This window comes from Thermobia domestica, chromosome 4, assembly GCF_964235325.1.
Source record: "Thermobia domestica chromosome 4, izTheDome1.hap1.1, whole genome shotgun sequence".
NCBI lineage: Eukaryota > Metazoa > Arthropoda > Insecta > Zygentoma > Lepismatidae > Thermobia > Thermobia domestica.
Genome location: NC_137457.1, coordinates 288,772,589 through 288,793,929, shown reverse-complemented (window position 1 = coordinate 288,793,929; position 21,341 = coordinate 288,772,589). Strand labels below are relative to the sequence as shown.

At 34.8% G+C, this 21,341-nt stretch overlaps 1 protein-coding gene across 2 annotated transcripts in view; it reads right to left on the bottom strand.

Annotated features, from left to right (window-relative positions):
* Nucleotides 1–1,608: 1,608 nt before the first annotated feature.
* The window catches only part of LOC145684148 (uncharacterized), a 135,736-nt gene continuing 116,003 nt past the window's right edge, over nt 1,609–21,341 (bottom strand). For both annotated transcript variants that reach the window (XM_081756098.1, XM_081756097.1), the window contains one exon: nt 1,609–6,865. In XM_081756098.1, the coding sequence (XP_081612224.1) occupies nt 4,997–6,865 (1,869 nt within the window). In that variant the 3' untranslated portion in view covers nt 1,609–4,996. The remainder of the gene's footprint in view (nt 6,866–21,341) is intronic.

Here is a 21,341-nt window from a genome sequence, read left to right as displayed (position 1 = left end):
GTGTTGTCGAATCTGTAGAATAAAAATTACCGAAACAAAAATTAAATTAGTAACAAACGTGTTACCTTTTATATAACTGTTATTCATTGATCATTGTGAATAAAATACTTAGCAAATAAAACTTTTATTGTATTATATAAAACTAAAAATTTGTGATTTCATATATGAAAATAAAGGAGTAGCGCATTCTTAAGAATTATAGTCTGTAGATAATTAAAAGTAGCCCAAAAAGTAACATGCCGATCAATTTGAAATTTTGGTACCGTAAGCACTTAAAAATTCACCCAATCCGCTACTTATAGCCCAATCTGGCAACACTGATATCAGCACAATAAGGGGGATTGAGTCGTTTCGGTCTTCCTCTGACTACGCCACTGGTATGTAAGACTTTTATAACTGCGTTGTGGGATTGGACGTATTGTAAACAGGATGGGTCTTATGCAGAGTCGTTTTGACGTATGATTAGCGTAATACTAAATGCCTGCAGAAAACATATGTTCGTCGATCTCTTTAGTATGGCACTAATCACGCGTCAGAACTATTCTGTATAAGGCCCGTTGAGTTTAGGATTTTAAAGAAAATAAACAAAATAACACACACATATACAAAGTAATGTTATTTTTTTTTATTTCAAAACTTTCAAATTACATCGTTAGTTCTTGTCATGTTTTAATGACGAATCATTCATCAATCATTCACTCCATTGTTTACAGATGACATGTATCAATGTCTCCTGGGTTTTTTATTACTCAAGTGATGAACAGAAAAGGAAAGAAAAAAACAGAAGTATTCATCTGAATAAAAAACACAAATTATATACACACACGAGCATATACATGTATCTGTAGCAATCATCACTCATTCACACACACAAACACTATTATTTACAAAACAGGGACTGAGTTCATAATTTAGTCCCAGTGAAATGTTAAGTATTTCTTGCATTATTAGCTCTTTTTTCACGTGTATATAGAGAAAAAAGGTATGTAATAATAGTAATAATTTGGGACACATTTAACAAGAAAAGAATCATGTGCCAAACCAAAAGCAACAGATTTACAACACAAGCCTATTTAAGAAAAAAAAACTTCATTAAATCGTGTCTTTTTTTTTACCTGCACATTGATGTATACTTGTATATAAATATATATATTTATATGATATATATAAATAAAAAATGAGCAAATCATTTTCATCAAGAACACGTTCCGTCAAGAAGGAATGAAGAGACTGGCAAACGTGTTCAGAGAAGAAAGGTTTTAAATAATAAAGAAAAGTTGAAATAAGTGGAAGTTGTAAACAACTGAAGTCAACAGAAGAGTTTAGTATGATTCTAATGTTAGTTTTCATTTATTCTATGTTAAACACAAAGAATATCTAGTATTTTTTGAGTGTGTTATAACTCTTTGTAAAATATAATAAAATAATGTAAAATTATTTCGTTGTCTTCACAGGAAATCACACGAATGCTGTTGATTATTGTGAATTCGTGAAACATTACATGAAACATATAATTCTAAAACAAGGTAGGATATAATTTAATTACAATCATAATTTCTTGCAGCTCCCAATTTGGAAACGTACAAAGATTTTTTCTGCAATAAATCATTTGTTAAAAAGTTTATTTGATTATTATTAAACAGCAATTTTGATTTATTATCTTAAAATGTTGGCTGATATAGATAAATACATTCTGGATCGACACTGTTCGCATTCAAATAATGTGAAAATAATGATACGAAATTGCCTGTTTTATTACGTGTAAAGTTTTCTACTAGTACTATTTAGATACTAGTAGAAAAATAAAAATTTACAAGAGTACTAGTTAAGTTTTCGTTTGTTGATATTCACTATTTGGATCATAAAATTTTCTGCAATTACGTGCGACCCATATTTCACATCAAAGTGATAGAAATATGGCGTCTCAGCGCAATTTTCTGTTTCGCTTATGCTCTTTTGCTTTTAATAGCAAATGAAGTTTACAAATTGTTTTTTTTTCTAACTTGTTGTTAACACGAAACTAGTACGAAAATGGAAGTTTGATTATCATAAATACGATAGCAATTACATAAAACTTAATGTAAGAAATTACGTACTGATTATAATTCAAATGTTAATTTTACTGTAATATAAGTCACTATAACTAGAATTAAAGTTGTTGAAAACAGAAAAGGCATTTGTTATTTATGATTAGGCTGAAAATAAAGTCTCTAAGCAATAAACTTAATAAAACCAGTGAAAACTTATGTGTGTGTCTATGATTGAATATGTAGTTATACTGGCGTGATATGTGGCAGTGCAAAAACACAGTTTGAATAGAATTAATTACAAATAATAATTATGAAGAAGAAGAAAGGGTTAATTCCATTAAAAAAGTTGAAGGTGCAAGTTTTGAAAATCACATGCAGGTCACACGCATACACACACTAAAGATAGATTTAGAAAATAGAACAAAAACAAATATATGCATATAAAATAAATTAAAAAATACTTCCTTAGAAAAAAACACACAAATAACTTAAATAAATTGTGACAACGATTATGAAGTTTTAAATGAGGCCTGTTTGCAAATCCTGAGGTGAAACATATAAACAATTTTTCAAGTTCTCTCTTACATTCACAGAAACTCACTTAATCGTTTTTTTTTTTCTTCAAATAAACCATCTACCCTACATAAAAATTGTTTGTATCGTTTCCCTCGAAATACTAACATTTCACGTTAAAGTTGCATTTTAAAAATTGTTTGGGAGGGAGGTAAGGTTGAAAAAAGGGTAGCAGTAGAGTGAAAAGTAACAAGAGTGACTTAAATAGATCTCAAAAAAGATTTTAAACATCTTATTGAGATCATCCGTCATTGATAGAAATAAAAAAAAAAAATGTACACCACCAAAGAATATAAAATAATCGTTTCTATAAATATTTATCCCTGAAAGACTATCACTGAGATGGCTTCAAAATGAATTATTACTAATGAATTGAAATGTCGATAAGATACAGTCTTTTTTTCTATCTTTTCTGAACTTCTGGTACAGCATTACACAATATGAAAACAAAAAAGGTAAAGTTATACAGAGTTTCAAAAAAAAAGGTCACCCACTGTTTTCCATACAAAAAAGAAAACAAATGTAAATGAAAAAAATAGACAGTCTACAGAGAAGAAATGGTAATAGACAAAACAAAGCACCTTAAGTAGATAATAATGACTGTCAATTTGTTTAATATGATTTTTAAAAATTTGCAAATTTGATTCCTCTGGCATATTCTGAGAGATATTACAAGGTAGTTACAATTACAATGCATTCTTCACACCTTCTGTCAAACGAACGTCTTAAAAATTGCGTAGTGATGCTGGAATCTTCCACAGCTTAGCAACAAGTTTGAATTTTAATAAGATTGTTTTTTCTTAAATTATAAATTCAACTTGATAAAACAACTAGCTAAGTTTTATTCTATTTCGTTAATTATATATATATATATATATATATATATATATATATATATATATATATATATATATATTCATAGACTTAGTATATAAAATAGTTGTTGCTATTTTAAAGCTAAGCTCACAAAAGTTTGTCACCAAGTATGGGAGACAAAAATGTGTTATTTGTTTTATAGAAATTTTGATTGATATTACTTTAAGCTATGAACATATTTTAAATTTAACTAGCTAAGTTTTTTACATTATTTATCCTTGTAGATTACCCGTTTAATCGAAAAGCTAAGTGGAGTTACGAGCTTATATATCGATCAATGAAAAATATATATCTTTAATTCAAATTTTGAACATTCGTATTTTCTTTGCTAGATTTCATTGTAGATCTGAGCTAATATCCACCATATCAAACACAAGCTTATCCACCATAAATTTACCTAAACTTCAATTATTCGCTCGTACGTTATCGAAAAATGTTCTACTTATAGACAGTGATACCCCAAAAGAAAATGCAGAGGAAATCAAATTTGTATCCATCTATTTCTAATAAGACCAAAGCAAAGTACAGACAAGATAACACAAGAAAAGGAAAGAAACACCCCATCCACTGTGCTTTGCAAGACTTTTTTTTTTAATTGGAGAGTCTCAAAAACTACATAACCCAACCTTCTTGAAAGAGTTGACCTCACACAAGAAAGTGTTTCTATTTGTCTCCACTATATAAGTTTATGAGTAAAATATGTAAAAAAAATAAACTACTCTCCAGTCCATTTAACCACCTGAACTTAGTAACATTTCTATTTGTCCTGAGAGGTTTCTCGGGCTTCACCTCGACCAGCAGGACATATATATGTTTTCTTTTTTTATGCCTTGCAAGCAACTGTGGTGGACAAATCACCAAAATATGTATATATATTTTCAGTTTTATTTCACGTTATAACAGAACTAGAATGATCCGTGGGATTCAGAGGTGTGCAGTTCATTGCTTTATCTATATTTATTTTCGAAATGTGAATAGAAAAAGGGGGCAAGGCAATGAAGGTTTCTTTTTTTAACGTTTAAGTGTAGAATATCACATATGTTAAAGTATCTTCAATAGAAGACAAAATTATCTAAGATTTGCAGTGTTTGCAACTTCGTAAACTATTCTCTCTTACTAGTTATCGCAAGTAAGACCCCGTTCACTATACTATATATTTAGTGTTATGATAACTTATAGTATTATTATCAATACTTAGGGATACAACATCCCACGGATCAAAGCGCACTAGAGAGCAGGGTTAGCGTCACCGTTACCAGAACGAATAGCAACACTAAACACCTGATACCAAAAACAAAACAAACATGACTTGAACGTTCTTAAGTGGTACATCTTTGGATTTCACCGGGGATTTACGCAAAACTACAAAATTGCACTGTAAATATTTTTTTCCTTCTTTATCATTCCTTGCCCTCATTGGTCCAAATCCAATTCTTTATAAACAGTTTTTATTTTCAGCACCGACCCGAAAGTGAGTATGAATTGTTTTTGCCTTTTTTGCTGTTTCTCGAACTTATTTAGAACCGAGTTTTGTTCTTCTGTGTAAATGTAGGGTTATTAATTGTGGATACGAGTGACTTATCACCTGAGAATGGCCTCAACCTCACACAAAGGAAAGCAGAAAGAAGACAAGAAATAATCAGAATGGCAAGAAGTACGACTAGAGTTGCTGCAAATCCTGGAGTTGTCATACAAATAAGTCCTGAATCTTCGTTTTTCGCTGGGAACACCATTGTGGTTGTATTGTCCCGGGCATTCTCCAGCGCAAAAGTTAGATCTCCAGTTGAAACAACCCTGATGATCTTGTTAAGTCCAACTTCTTTCTCTGGATCTTCTGCTTCCTCAGCAGCGTCGTCGTCGTCGGCATCTGCAGGAACTGATCTTCGGACTCTTCTCTCATCACGTGGACGCCCGGCTGGTTGATAGGCATCAATTGGAGGTCCATATGCTTCTTTCAGATGAGTGTCCAAGTGGATAATTGGGTCAGAACACTGTTCTGGACATTGGTACCTACATATCTGGATAGTACACTGGAAGTGGACTTCCATAGAATCTGGGAACTTAAACGCTTGGAAGTGCGCGTACGAAAGAACTGAAGCACTAGCACCAAAGTTCTTGATTTTGGTAAACCTCGACATTAATTTTGGTCTTGTTACACAACCCTTTTGATCAACCAATTGAATAGGAGCACGTTTACCATCGTGAGCCATACAATTTCGCACCAGCATGTCAAACTTGTTGTCGTCATCTTTAATAGCAAGCACCATAGTCATTGTTTGTCCAATCTTTACGAGACCAGAGACTTCGGATGCCCATGGGCCTTTGCCAACCTGTATCTGCATCCAGCATCCGACGTTGTCTCCGGCAAAATCAGCACGGACGACGTCAAGCATATCGACTGGGAAGGGACGGAATGTTACGGATTTTTCGTATTGGTCATGCCACGTGCAGCGAAGTTTCCTGGCTTGATCCCAAACTTCTTGCACTTGAGGATCATATTGAATTACAATAATGTTTTCAAAATATGTACCTGACCCTGAATCGGCTCCATAGCCATATAACCCGTTCTCGGTATTTCCAGTAGTTCCACAGGAGTGTATGCTAATGTCGAAGTTTGCCGACGTTCTACCGAGACCAGCGGGAAGATGTACACAATTCACGTTACTATAATGACCTTTGCTAAAGATAATTCCGTAGAATGGTTTGTCAAAGCCTACGTATACTTTCATTAGATTCTTCTCGCATTTAACATCTAAGGAGATTATCTTTGGCATATCCGGCATAGGTGCTGGCCATGGATCACCTGCTCCCAGAGATCCAAGACTAAATCCAGGCACAGGTCCTGTGGGTCCTGACGGGGGTAGAATATTGAAATCGCCACCATCGTGAGGAAGATGGAGTTTGTCGTGTAACAGAGGCGGTGCGTCGTATACATGAGCAATATGTTGTGTACCTTGAGCCTTCAGGTTCTCATTGTTACCATCCCCTCTTTGTGGCTGAGGTGGTGGTGGGGGATGGCCATGCTTGTTTGATGGTGGTGGGGGAGGAGGAGGAGGTCCATGGTAGTGGTCGTGGTTGCGATCGAAGACAGGTCCTGGGGGTTTTCCATGTACGAATCCTGGAGGAGGCTTTCCATGGACATGGGGTGGCAGTACAAGTGGTCCATTACGTACAGGAATTGCCAATGGGTGTCCCGAGTGGCGAGGTGGTGGACCACCATAATCTGATCCAGGATGTATGCCAGAATCCTTCTCAACAGTTTCCAAAGCCAGTTGATCTGGAAGTGGACTTCCTTCTGTGTCTTCCCTGTCCTGAGCGAGGTGTTGTTCTTCTACTTCTGCTGGGACGGCTTCAACGACGTCGACTTTTTCTTCCCCGCCAACCAGCTGCAAAAAACAAGAAGAAAAATCCACATTTTAGTCATTATTATTAACAATACTATTCAATTCACATTAAAAATAAATATTACAAGAGAAAAATGAACCTTAGGTCTTAACTGGAAAGCCATCAATCAACAATATAGAATATAACAGAATCAGCAGAAGTTGCTCAATGAGAGACGGTTTAGATATATTGATATTTAAAACAACCCAAGAGAACTCAAGATGGTGGATATTGAGTACCTATGTCACATTTATTTCTTAGCCCAATTATTTATGTGGGCGACTAGTTGAAACATCCCTTCTTTGAACGGAGGGAATATATTTATGGAAAGTACGAGGGCCATCCAGAAAGTAAAGAAAGATTGCGTACTACTGCGATCGCGTGCGCGACAGTTATCTCCTTCCTTCACCTCAGTGTGAGCTGAGTCTCAACGCTGTGTGGACACACTACTTGTTTTTGCAGCGATTCAAAATGGTGGCGCCAATCGAAAATCCCGCCAAATGTGAAGTACGGAGTTTCATTCGTTTTCTTAACGTGCTAAAAGTTAAGCCTATTGAAATTTATAGGCTAATAAGGAACGTTTATGGTGATAGTGCAATGAACGAGTCATTAATGAGGAAATAGTACATTATGTTTAATGAAGGAAGGATCAGCGTGCATGATGAAGATCGGAGTGGGAGGCCATCAATTGTATCGAAAAAGACTGAAGTAAAAGGTCGAAAAAAATGTTCAAGAAAACCGACGTTTCACTTTGAGCACGTTACACGATTTTGGGGGTGGGGGGTGGAAAACAGTTCGTAAACGACGAGGAACTCAAGCAAACAGTGACCGCCTAGCTCACATCTTGACGGCAGATGAATATAGCATCGGCATTGAAAACCTGGTCTCACTTTATAGAAAGTGTCTTGACAACTATGGCGATTACATAAAAAAGTAGAGTAAGGTCCTGTGACTTTGTAAATAAAGTTTTGTGCTGATATCTTTTATTTTTATTTAACCACACCAAAACGTTCTTTACTTTCCGGACGACCCTCATATTTGAACCTCTTCCCCCTTAGGATATACATTACAATGAAACTATAATAATTACAATCCGTAACATGACCCTCTTTTCATCTTACGACTCCTCTATTCAGATTAAAGCTGAACCCGGATTTCAATGATATTGAGAGTGTCAGTATGTCACTACCATAACTACGAATTTGAACACTATTATGCGTCGTGTTCGGTTATTTTTATATGTTACCACTCAATTAGGAAATACATTTTAATCCTCCCATTTAGGATATACATTTTAATTAATTTAATATATTATCCCTGAGGGGTTTAAAGTTGGTAATTATACCAAGTATTATTTGAATCAGTTCAGTAGTTATTGCGTGATGCGATCAGATAAAAAATCATATTTGCTATTGTATGATATAATAGATTAATCTTCCTATTTTCTTTAAAACGATCTGGAATTATGATTATGTAATTTTACTAATATATTCCTCATGTTTAGTTACATGTCTTTTTTTAATGAATTTGAATAATAATAATAAAACCTAATATTACTCAAATTAAACATTAAAATTTTACACCACAAAAGATATTAGATTTAAAGAAGAAATTAGTAAAACGAAACCATTAAAATTCAGTCCATTTCAAGAAAAAAAATATATAAAAATAATTCCACATATAAAGCAATGGGCTAAAAATAAATAAATAAATAAAACACACTGCAGACATTTAACACCGTTTAACACTTTTTTTCAGTATTGTCATTTGTGATTCTTGGATTTTACATCTCTCTTCTCTTACACACTTTGAAAACTGTATTAAAATACGGGGTGGCCCATAATTATTTATATGATCCTCTACTGACTGTAGTATTTGTAATTCTGGACAAATGTTTCGATACGGCAACACTGTGTACTCTGAGAGTGGGAGCCATACTATGCCATACCAGTGCGAGAGTGGCTGAACGAAACATTCCCGAACCGCTGGATCGGTCGACGTGGGTCTGTGAAGTGGTCAGCTCGATCTCCCGATTTAACATCACCTAACTTTTTTCTTGTGGGGTGTTTTAAAGGACAAAGTGTATGAACATTACACGTGCAATTTGGCCGAACTATCACAGAAGAGTTCCGTAGGATATCAGTACGGGTCTGTCAAGCTGCTTGTGACAACGTTACAATTCATCTTCAGGCATATATCGATTTGGATGGTGCATGCCATGAAGAACTGAAATTAAAATTCTTTTAAGGAAAGGTATGACAGCAATGTGTTTATTTTTAATTTTATGTTCAAGTTATGTCGCTAGTTTCTTTACCACAGCCTTTTGAAACATCATATAGATAATTATGGGCCAACCTTTATCAATGTGCATGATTCAGTAAGTATCGACAAATAAAGAAAGTATTGCAATAAACTACGAGCTAAGACAAGCATAAAATTTGGTACATCTACTCAAAAAGATATTTGAAGGGCGAATTTATTTGAAATCTTTGTCAAAGTCACTATTTTATGATCTTCAGAGGAATAAGAAACATTTGGTATGATGTGCTATCAATTATTTGCGAGCAAAAACCTCTAAAACCTACTTTTGGGCCACCCGCTATATAAATAATATATATATATATATATATATATATATATATATATATATATATATATATATATATATATATATATATATACAATCTTTAAAAATGATATCTTACTAATTAAATCAGACAAGTGTAAAATTGTCTGTGGTGTTTTCTAACTTAAGGACATAAATGTTCAAAGTGTCCACATTTCGCCGTATAAGGCCGGCAACGACGTAGAACAGTCGTCATATCGATTGTATTGTTTCTAATGGTATAGCATCACAGTAAACCCTCAAAAGAAGTTGAGGAGGGATAAAAATTTCTAGACGCTCACGCCTTTAGTACGAGTGATCCTGGGTTCAATTCGTGGTGGGGACAACACTCGGTCGAAAAAGTGTAAAAGCTGTTACAGGCCACGCATCCTGAGTGATGTAATTCCTGGTTTTTCTTCATTCATACCAGAGAAATGCCGGGATAACATAACCGTCCTAGATCGCTTCTTTTCTTCCTTCCCCAATTTCCGAGTAATGTGATCACCGAATTACGTCATCCCTTTTACGCATTAGGCGTAGATAGGTCATAGATGTCAGTATTCCCCAGAAATATAATTTCTAATTCCTATGTCGTCTTATACACAACCGGAAGTGTAACACAAAAATTTAGAAGTTATTGGAACCAGAAAATCTATAACTTAATATAGCCCTTTCTAACGTATAAAACTCCAAAGATTTCTAATGAACTCTCAATCCAAATTAAGGAAGAAAGAGACGTTAAAATATACAAAAGATTAGTTTAAAGAATATAAAGATACTTAAATTAAAAGATAAAATGTTACCGAAGAGTGGACATTAAAAATTTGATACATTAAAGTAAGATAAACAACGGAAAATCAGGTTTACATATTGCTCATGTGAACCCATTGTCTTATCTTTTCATAGCTCTTTCATACACAAAAATATTTAGTATCGCCAGGACAAAATCTCTTCTGGAATTCGTTTCCTGACATTACTTATAGATGTTCCATTACATTAATATAACACTTGTTAGTGGAGTATATCAGTATTTCCCCCCCCCCATGTCCATGACGCACTCAATTGTCTATCCGTAGGTGTTCTTCCATGTAAAAAAAAATCTTTTCGATTAATTTTTACACCCCCTCAAACATATTTATATAGGTTTTTAACCCCCCAAATATTTCAATGACGCAGTTTGCGTCAGCCCCCCTTTGTGGGCACCCCTGAGTATATGGTATCCTGAACCGCCGGGGTGGTATATCTTCTTGAGTTTCGAGATGTATCACTCGGGGAAAAGGGAGTTGCCATTGCCATACGTGTATATACTTATTACATATTTTTTTTCTTCATTACATTTATGTTCCTTGCGTTATAGTGTAATTTCTTAATGATATTTTAATATGTATGAATTTCACATTAATATAATTCTATTACATTGGTGTACCTAACACAAAATTTGATTGTATTAATATCAAAGATTACAAATCCAATATAGTTCATTAGTAGATATCATATATATTTTTCTTCTTCTTCTAAATAAATTCTAAAATTCTAAAATTCATTGCCAATCTGATGCTGTTGACTGTTTTTTCTGTTAGAAAATGTTATTCATTTAATTACATAATTACTGTAGATGAAAATATACAGTAGATATGAAGATTTTATCTACAGTTGTTTGATTTCTCTTAACGTAAGTCCAAGGGTGCTGATCCTGAAGGGGCCGTCCCCCCCTCCAAAGTTCATGTGGGCTCCCCTATTGTATTTATGAATATACAATATTTGGCATAATTTGAGTGCAATTTGTCTTAAAATCTTGATATACATAAAATCTTCACGGCGCCCTTGAACGTGACTGACATAGTCCTAACAGTGATGCGTTCTCGATTGTAGCCCTACGAACAGAAAGGTAAAATGTGCTATTTGTTCTGTTTACTGAGCATTATGTGGCAGAAACGATAGTAAATATGTGAGGTTCATTCTTTCATTACTGGGTAGCCAAGGTTTATATATTTTAATTCAACCGCTAAATGGCCACTATTTTGTGTGTGTGTGTGTGTGTTGTTTAAACACAACTACTTTTTTTATATGGTGAATGGTATTCTTCCCCCCCCCCTTCGCGGCCTTGTTATTAACTGCTAACATTCCGTTAGCTGCTTCTGATTTATGCCACAAATAAACTTCATTAATACCACATAATAAATTTGTAATGGTAAGCAAAGAACTACATTATCCGAAAAGTTTATCTACAAACTAACATCGGAAAACTGTGTTCAAACAACAGGATTTAGGTCAACAGGGGAAAACAAGATCCTCTCTGTTTTTGATGCATTCTAAAAAGGACATTACTGCATTAAATAGTACTTAACAGGAGAGAAAATTGATTGTAGAGACACGGCCGGTCAATCAGTTCTAGAACTCCCACATAGCTTGTTCTTCTTATTTATTTTTTTTATTTTATTTTCGTTTCTTTGTTCCACTATCTTCCATCTTAAATCATGGATAGCTACTTTTTTTTTGTTTCATGTTACATAATTCTACAGATCATAAACAGGATCGCATACAGACATAGAGAGATAAAAAAAGAGGTCTTTTTTTTATCCAGCTAACTTGTTAATATAGACTCAATCCAGTTTAGTTAACGCGTTAGAGCGCTCGTATTCCAACTACTGAAACTTAACGGTATTTATGTTTTATTTTTCTTTTCACTTCTTGAAGTGAAGAAAGAAAATTCCGAAAAGAAATAATAACGAAGAATCAAATTTGTTGATAGCAACGTCAAAGAAGTCTCTTGCATGTGTTGATAAGTGGTTCTGTTTTATTTTTTTATTATTATTATTGTTATTACTTTAATTAGTTTTCTTTCATAAAAATCGTGACTCGTCTGAATCTTTGACAAAGAAAAACAAAAAAAGATCCTTTTAATCTGCCATCTTGTTCAGTCTCAAAAGATTGAAAAATTAAGAAGTACTAGTAACATAATTAAACTGTTGCATTACACTTGAATGGTGGTGATCTTTAAATCATGAATCCCTATTACTTACACAGATCAATAGGTATTTGAGAGGCAGCTAAAGTTGTGAAGATTATATATTTTGCACCGATAACGTTTATGTACACTGAAACCACCCAGCAAAAATATTTCGTACTAACCTATGCAGAAAAAAGTACTAGATCTGGTGAAAGAGTATTAAAATTTTATCTGCTCCAATTTCACCCTGTTTGTGACATTTTACGATATTAATATGCTATTAGAAGGTTTCCGTCAGCTCACTTCCCCTCTAGGTGGAGGAGTAATCCCCACATTATTTCACCCTTATCCGGGCAACCGGGGCCTCCCAGGCCCAGTAGCTTCATTTTTCTAAAATTTCTCAATAACCATACATATTTCGAAGACATAAAATACTGAATTATTCTATCTTTCGTCGAAGTTAAAATCATGAACATATCGAGTTGGTAAAGCTAATGTTTTTTTTTTTTTTTTTTAATTTGAAAATCTTTTCCTGACGTAACCGGGCAACCCGGGCCTAGGAGGCCCCGTATAACTTTAGTGAAATTCCTGTCAAATATTAGATCAAATTGTCACATAATTATATATTGAACACGTGACTATTGTAACCTTTAGTCGGAACAGTATGCGGCAACAGACATTGAATTTTGAGTGTTCTGCACTTAAAATATATACTGGGCCTGACAGGCCCCGGTTGCACGTTTACGTTACAAAAATGTCTGGACCGGATTTGCTATTCTGCTTCGCTTACAAAAGCGTGACACGAAGTTTTGCTACTTGACAAAAATATATACCGGTACATTCTAGACTACATTCTAGACTAGTCTAAACAGTAAGTGACAATAGGCATTGATTTTGTGTATTCTGCACTTAAAATATATACTGGGCCTCACAGGCCCCGGTTGCCCGTTTACGTTACAAAAATGTCTTGCCCGGATAAGGGTTAAAGAACCCCCAACTTTAAATTTTTTACACCTCAAAATTCAATTCAAACTGTGCAAACCACTTAAACCATCCGAAATTTGACTTTACACTCCCAAACTAAAAATCCTAGCGGAATGCATGCTTAATTATCGTATTAGAACTCACTGTAAAATCACTAAAGTAACACAAGTGTGACAAATATAGAGGATGTCGGGAGAAAACAAGTAATATCGTAAAATGGGCTTATTAAGAAAATCCGAGTTTTAACTCTTTAACCGCCGTGAGGCATCAACGCTATGCCTCACTGTTTGTATAAAATTGTGCCGCGTGGGACTTAAAGAATGCCTCACATGTTTTTGGTTTTCTAAGATTATACACATGCAGTACGCAGAATCGGTCCAAATAAAATGAGAAAAATCAAAATTACGTTTTGGCCCCAGAGATAGATATAGTTTTCGTTAATACATTGTGGCAGTCAAAGGGTTAATTCCTTAATAGTCTACTGTTTAAACGGATCACCAAATATTTAATATTGTTTACTGTGGCTATTTATTAGTTGGAGGAGGCACTTAAGTCCCACTTCGCTCTTGTAAATACCGCTGTTGAAAAAAAAAACAACACAAAAAACGTTACCAGAAACAGTGAAATTTTTGTACATTGCCAAATTTTCATGAGATTCCTATTTCTTTCCCAAATGAATTTATGAGAAAAGAATAGGAGGAGAAAAGTACTAGATTTGTTTGTGAACGTACTAGAACACAGAAACATAAAAGGCACTAGATCTACTACCAAAGTACTAGCGAAAGGCACACTGATTATGTATATTTAGTGATATTGCAATAAGGACAATAGTCCGGTACCTTATGATAACAAAGCTTGTTGCCAAACATGTTTAAACTTGTTATATTTATACAGTTAAAGACAGTGTTGCCACACTTGGTACAATTGTACCAAATTCAGCCCTTTTTGTCATTCATCGGCCCGTTGGTACCACGCTGGCATTTTCAACCCCTTTTGTGAAAAAGTTGGTACAATTCTACCCAATTCAGCACCATTTAACAAATACTTGTCACATTTTCTAAAGTGTCAGTATGATTTTCCTGCATCTCATCCTGTGGCGTTGCACCACTTAACACTTAGGAACTTTGTGTGGAAAATTCGTAATTCGAACTATACTGGGATACAAATAACGCTAGGTGGGTGCATGCGCGCCATGCATGAAGGAGACGAGAAGGATACAGTGTGGTGGAAATACTATCTTCAAACCTTAAAAAGAAATAGAACCACACAAACACATTGAATCAAGTGTTGAATATTCTGAAGAAGACCAGCATGTGTCCAAGTAAGTCTATAATTTATGTCATTGCAAAGATTCTACACCAGAAGATAATAGCACGAAAAATACATTGACATAATTGCTGGCTTAGAGGGCTAAGTTGTTTATTAGTGGCGCCATATTGACGAATATAAAGATATCCAAACATTTCTGCGTTTTATAGATCTATATCGACACATTGATTTGTGATCTTGGAAGAGGGGGGGTTGTTCTACAACATTACCTCTTTCAGTTTCGTGTTATAGAGCCGTGTATTACACTGGTATAAAATTCAGCCCTTTTTGCTTCAATTTGGTACTATTTTTCAGCCCACTTCAGAGCTAGGACTGTGGCAACACTGGTTAAAGATATAATAAGTGAGGAAGCCATAGCTGATTGAAGTGTATTTCTAATTTCTGCGAAATTAATGATAAATATTAAGGAAATACAAAGTTTAAAAGGGATAAAAGTAGTTTAATTTATTGTAATAATTATAGTGGTAAGTTTTGGTGCATACTAAAATAATTTTAAACGAACTGAGACCGCAATATTTAATTATACAGGGTGGCCCAAAAGTAGGTACACAGTACTGTGCTAGTCAGCTCATTGCATTTTTATCACTTCTTATTGTTATCAATCAGGTAGGCTTAGTTTTTTTTTAAATTATTTTTCTTAATGTGTTTTTACTTATGCCTTAAGCTTGCAACAGCCGAAGCAAATAAATCTATAAACTAGAATGTTATACTTGATCAATACAGGGCTGTATACCTACTTTTGGGACACCCTATATATGTGTGTTACAATTTCAACACATATATATGTTGTGAAAGGTGTGATTTGTAATTTGAAACAACACCTTCGTTTTATAAAGGCCTTCCAACGTTTCCCTTCAAACTTTTATTATTATTATTATTATTATTATTATTATTATTATTATTATTATTATTATTATTATTATTATTATTATTATTATTATTATTATTATTAATAATAATAATAATAATAGAAATCAACGTTCTTATTTTTCAAGTGATAGTAATCAACCTTCCATGTCAGCTATTAGACTATAAATTTCTCAGGAAAAAATATTGAGGAAGTTCATACATACAGAAATGAAATAAAATCTTTCAGTTGAACAACCCACGATTGTGCCCTTTTAGGCTAATGGAGACGAATGGTTAAGGCAAGTGAATGATGGTGGAAAAAAAATGGCAAAATGAAAAGGTGGGAGGAAACGGGAGTACCCCGAGAAAACCCACGGACACGATGTTATCCTCCAAAAACTTACTTGGTCTGGGATTGAACCGTGGACCCCACGCAGCAAAAATAAGCGCTCTACTATTGAGCCACCGTGCATATTGGTACAAAACTACTTTGATAAATTACAATAATCTCATTCGTACATACAATAAGACTTTGAACTAGTATTGCTGACAAGATGAGAAAACATTTTGAAAGCGAGAAATAAAAAAAAAAAAAAATCTCATCTCATTCTCGAGTCGAGACAAATTATAAATTGATAAAGCTATTTTACGAATACAATGATCATTTATCAACGTTTTAAAGATACACAAGTCATTTACACACTATAGTTTAACAATGAATATGGTTTAAATGTTACATCGCACATTTCGTGAACCTGTAGTGACGCGGAAGGATTTTTATAAATTCTAGATGAAATTAAGAAAAAAAAAATCAGAGCATAAATTTTGTACATAAAATTTTTAAAAGGAGACAAGAAAAACGTTTCGAGAAAGAATTTTTCGAGAATTGAGACGAGAAAGTCTTTTTTTTTTTTTTTTTCATTTCGTCTCTACTTGTGAGCAGCGTTACTTTCAGCAGTACTATTTAAATTTTAAAAAAGCATACAATATTTATTTGAATTCAGACCATCTTTCTACCGATGAGGAAGGATATCCTAATCTGGAAGACCTAGTTATGTCAATGGCGTACGTAAAGGGTTTCCAGTCCTTCTTTCTACAAGATATTATGGAGAAATAAAGTGACGTAACTAGGGGGCAAACGGGGCTTGTGCCCCAGGATCCGAATTGAGAGGGCCCAAAATTGGACAAATACTTGATGGAACGTCTTGGTTTAGTTGGTCAGGGTAGCGCTAAGGCGAGTACCTGCCCCGGGCGACAATTAGCCTAGTTACTTCGCTGGAGAAATATCGTTTTACCATATTAAGATATGAACAAAATATCACTCATATCTAAGGCAATATCTAACCTTGGGATTAAATTCCCTCCTTTGATTACATTATGTGCACATCACTGAGTGAGGTAAATGCACCTCGCCCAGGAAACTACTTTATAGTATTCATTATATGCTCAACTATATTTAGTCCTGGGGCTGCGGTGGCTCAGTGGTAGAGCGTTCACCTCTGGTGCTTGGGGTCCCGGGTTCGATCCCAGCCCCCGCCAAGTGAACTTTGTGGTGGACAAACACCGTGTGCGTGGGTTTTCTCGGGGTTCTCGCGTTTCCTCCCACTCACCATCACCGTCTCCTTTAGCCTAACCGGCATAATCGTGGGACGTAAAACTCAAAGATTTCATTTCATTTTCATTTTTATATTAAGTCCAACCCGCTGGTCTGGTGCCTAGCACGCAGCCTCAGTTTCGATTCGCTATGGGAGAACCTAGAAAAATTTGAACACATAACTTTGGTTCGAAATCCACCTTAACTGTAGGTCCAAGTCTCAAATAGCTGCAGCGCTGAAAGGAGAAGCTAAACTGCGATCAGACAAACCAACTATCTTAATGACTTGTTGTGCTAAATCGTGATCCCATTGCGATAAATTATAACAGTAAAATGCTCTTACCGAGATGTGAAGTAGTAATTAACGACACGTTAATCTAAAGAATTATTGCATAACAAATCAGATAATTCTCGAAGATATCAATTAAACCAGACAAAGCTTGTATCTGGTATGCAGCTATTTCGTACATTTATTACTACAATTATTACAATAATAAATTAACAAAAGCTTTAAAATTATTATGTATAAGTCATAATTGTAAAAGATTTGACTAATTGTGTAATATATATGTCAATGGAGAACAAGAAAACAAGAAAAAAGAAGACGAAGAACTATTAAAAAAGAATTGCCAAGAGAATATTCTTTACCCATGATTCTCTTCATCACGTAGTACTAAAAGTAACGGATCTTTCCCAGCAGAGGGCAGGTCAGTCGGCCAGCAGTACATAGCATCAAGGCCTCCTATAACATCCAATCGAAGTACGTGAGTGGAAGATTCAACACACCAATATTTCTGTTCAGAGATAATCTCTCTCTTTCTGTCTCTGTTATTGGGAAAATTATAGGATTTTTTTTTATTTATTTGTCGGTCGGAATGAAAATTACAGTGTATTTTGTCTGACTTTTCGCTGTTGAAATTCGATACCAATTGATCTATCTATCTCCCTTTTTTCTTTTTTCTTTTTTTAAAGGTTCTTTTGTGATTTCCGTGATCACTAATGAACTTCCTTAATGAGGCATAGTTATTGCTTTTGTATTTCAGATTGAGGATATCAGAAAAGTATCACGTATTAAAATTAAACACGAAAATCTATACTACCCTTTTATCAGTGGCGGATCTTGTCCAAAGCCGGAGGGGCCTAAGCTCCCCCAGTTTTTTTTTGAGTGACAAAAATAATTGAAGCTATTATTTTTATATACCTTATCTTTGAAAAACATATAAACGAGTAACTGTGGCTTTAACAGTGGCTAACCATATCCCATTCATTCATAAATGAAAGGTTTGTGTGATCCCCTTTACTGTCTTTATCGCGGTTTACTTTAATGCTTTATTCCGTTTACTCAGGGACGATGGACGATACGCCCCTAGTGAGATTGAAAGAGAATCCTTCTATAACGAAGAAAAGACAACGATATCGAATAGCGCAATTTTTTTCACAAAAAAAAAGTTCAAATTCGGTATTAAATGTTGATCATAGATGCAACACATTTTGCTACCTAATTTTGCCTTTGCATTGCATTTCTACGATTTTGTGTAAGAAACCACGATGCCATATCAGTTGTTAAAAGAAACGATTATTTAACTCCTCGAACAACAAATGTCATAATATGCATCATTTCGTCACTACTACACGGGACGTATACATGCACGTCGAACCGCCTCTAGAAGCACTATGAGAGTCCGTATACATGTACGTCGAACTGACTTGAGTGGTTAACGAAAACATTACACACATGCGAATTTATGGTATATATATATAGTGTCTATAAATTTTCTTGGTGTTCGGCCGGTTTCCTCACACATTTTCATTCCATAAATTCCTTCATATTCACTCACTTTCCTTAATTATTCGTCTGCTTCAGCCTACAGGACATAATCATGATATGTAAAACTGAAAGTCTCATTTTATTTAATTTCAGTATCAATCATATCATATACTTTGTTAAAAATAATTAAATTTCTTATTTCTAATTTATTATAAAGACGAATTGCGAAAGGAGCTCCCCCGTGGCTAAGCGGTTAGCATACGCGCCTTTCATGTGAGAGACCCTGGTTCGATTCCCAGCCAGAGCTCATGTGTTCCGGATTCCATATTAAGCTATAGGTCCATGTCTCACATATCCTCGCTGCTGAAAGGGACGCTAAACTAAAAATCCACATCAAAATCAAACGAATTGTAAAAGATTATATTAATCTAACTTTAGTGTCAATACACAACAAGCTCTTTTCGTGACTAAATAGTGAGTTTTCTGGTCTATGGTCTGAAGATTCGAATTCAATTCTCGATTGCAGAACTATGATTCGACCCGTGGCTTGAACTGTAAACAAATGTCACACATACAATTGATAGAGGGAATATGTCGTAGTTCTTGTTTAAACAACTGCAAATAGTTCTCGTATATATACAAAAGTCACGCTTGTTTTGAGAGCTCCCTTGTGGCTAAGCGATTAACGCTCGCGCATTTGACGTGGAGACCCGCAGGTTCGATTACCAACAGGAGCTCGTCTGTTTCGGATTCTAAGTTAAGACGTAGGTCCACGTCTCATTTAGCATGGATGCTGAGAAGAGACACTAAACTAAAATCAAATCGAACACTTCTCCTGAAAAGATTGAGTGATTAAATACTACGTACACTATTGCACCCAAATCAGTATGTTCAGATCACTCAAATCTATCCATTGGTATATGTTTCACGCTACTCAATTATTTCCCTGTTAAAAAAGTATACATTTCTTGAGAAAGTGTACAAATGTATGTTGAGTTAGGAAGTTTTTGGGTGGGTCCAGATCCAGTGGACCCTCCCCTCTGCAGGGTGCACCTATGTGTCTCATCTTTGAATAATTTTGTTTTACGTGAAACGCGTAATAAAATTTTAGAAGTTCCCTTTCCAACACAAATTAATTAAAATGATATAAAGTGTTCAAAAAATATGTTCTTGTTATCATGAAAATTATAATTAATTCTTCATACACGCTTGAATACATTTTAAGCCTCTGTGTACGAGATTTGATGGTTAAAAGAGAAACACTTATATTTAGTTTTATCAGACCTTCGCGAGAGCGTAGTGTGGAGAAAGTTTATCTTGATTACCTTAGATTAGGTTAGATGAAGTAAAGGTGCAGAGTTTTTTTGTACGGATCCAGAGATTTGTAAAATTTACAGAACAAATTTATGGCAATATTTTAATACACTAGTGTGTAGCTAATTAATTATGTTGTGTTCTTATCTGTGAGATGCGCATCTACGTAAAAATAAATTAATGGAAGTCAAACCTGTTATGCATGGATTCGCCCATGATGTACCTAGTAGCCATATTATACAAAGTGAAGTGAAGTGACGTATCTGAAATCTAATTTATGACGCGCAACTAAAGAAATGTCCACATAGTGGTGAAATTGTACGTTAGTAATATATTGTTTCTTTAGATCACAAATATACAAGCTATGAAAAATATCGGGATATTACCTCTAACGTTTTTAGTATCATACAAACACATAATTCAACACGTAAGGTAAGTAATTTTATGCCATATAGTGTTTTGCGGTATCCTCGTTTATGTGTATATCCACCTTCGCTTACAGGCCAGCTCCCTACGGACAGACCCCTTCCGCTCGGGTTCCTCTGTTGCGCTTCTGCCTGACTTGGTTAGATAGCATTCGTGCTTTTTAATGATCACATAGCACAAGTTGGTTAGTCTTTTCCACGATAGTTCTTAACGCGTACGTACACTGAATCCTTCCTAAAGTAAATCTGTACAGAGGATTTTTTTAAGACAATGTTCCGGGTGCACACTTAATGTTCCAGGGAGGCACTGCTGGTACTATTCTATTTAATATTATATAGTATAGACGTATTATTTGGTCTCCTCCGGGGAGAGCACTCTCAGAGCTCCACGAGCAGTGCCCCCCAAAAAAGTCTGGAAGAAACAGTGCAGAGGAATGCAAGTCCCCCAAGAAAAATGATTGTTTAAGATATGAAAAGTCGATATATATCTATATAACGATTTTATTGTATGCATCCGTACAATAAATCTGCACAGAAATAAACAGTATAACAAAACGCATAAATCATAACAGTGCAAGCTTCAAAATGAAAGCAAATTCCACATTGAGAAGACTTACACCACAGTATTACTAGTTAAAAGAGACTGTTTTATGTCTTTCT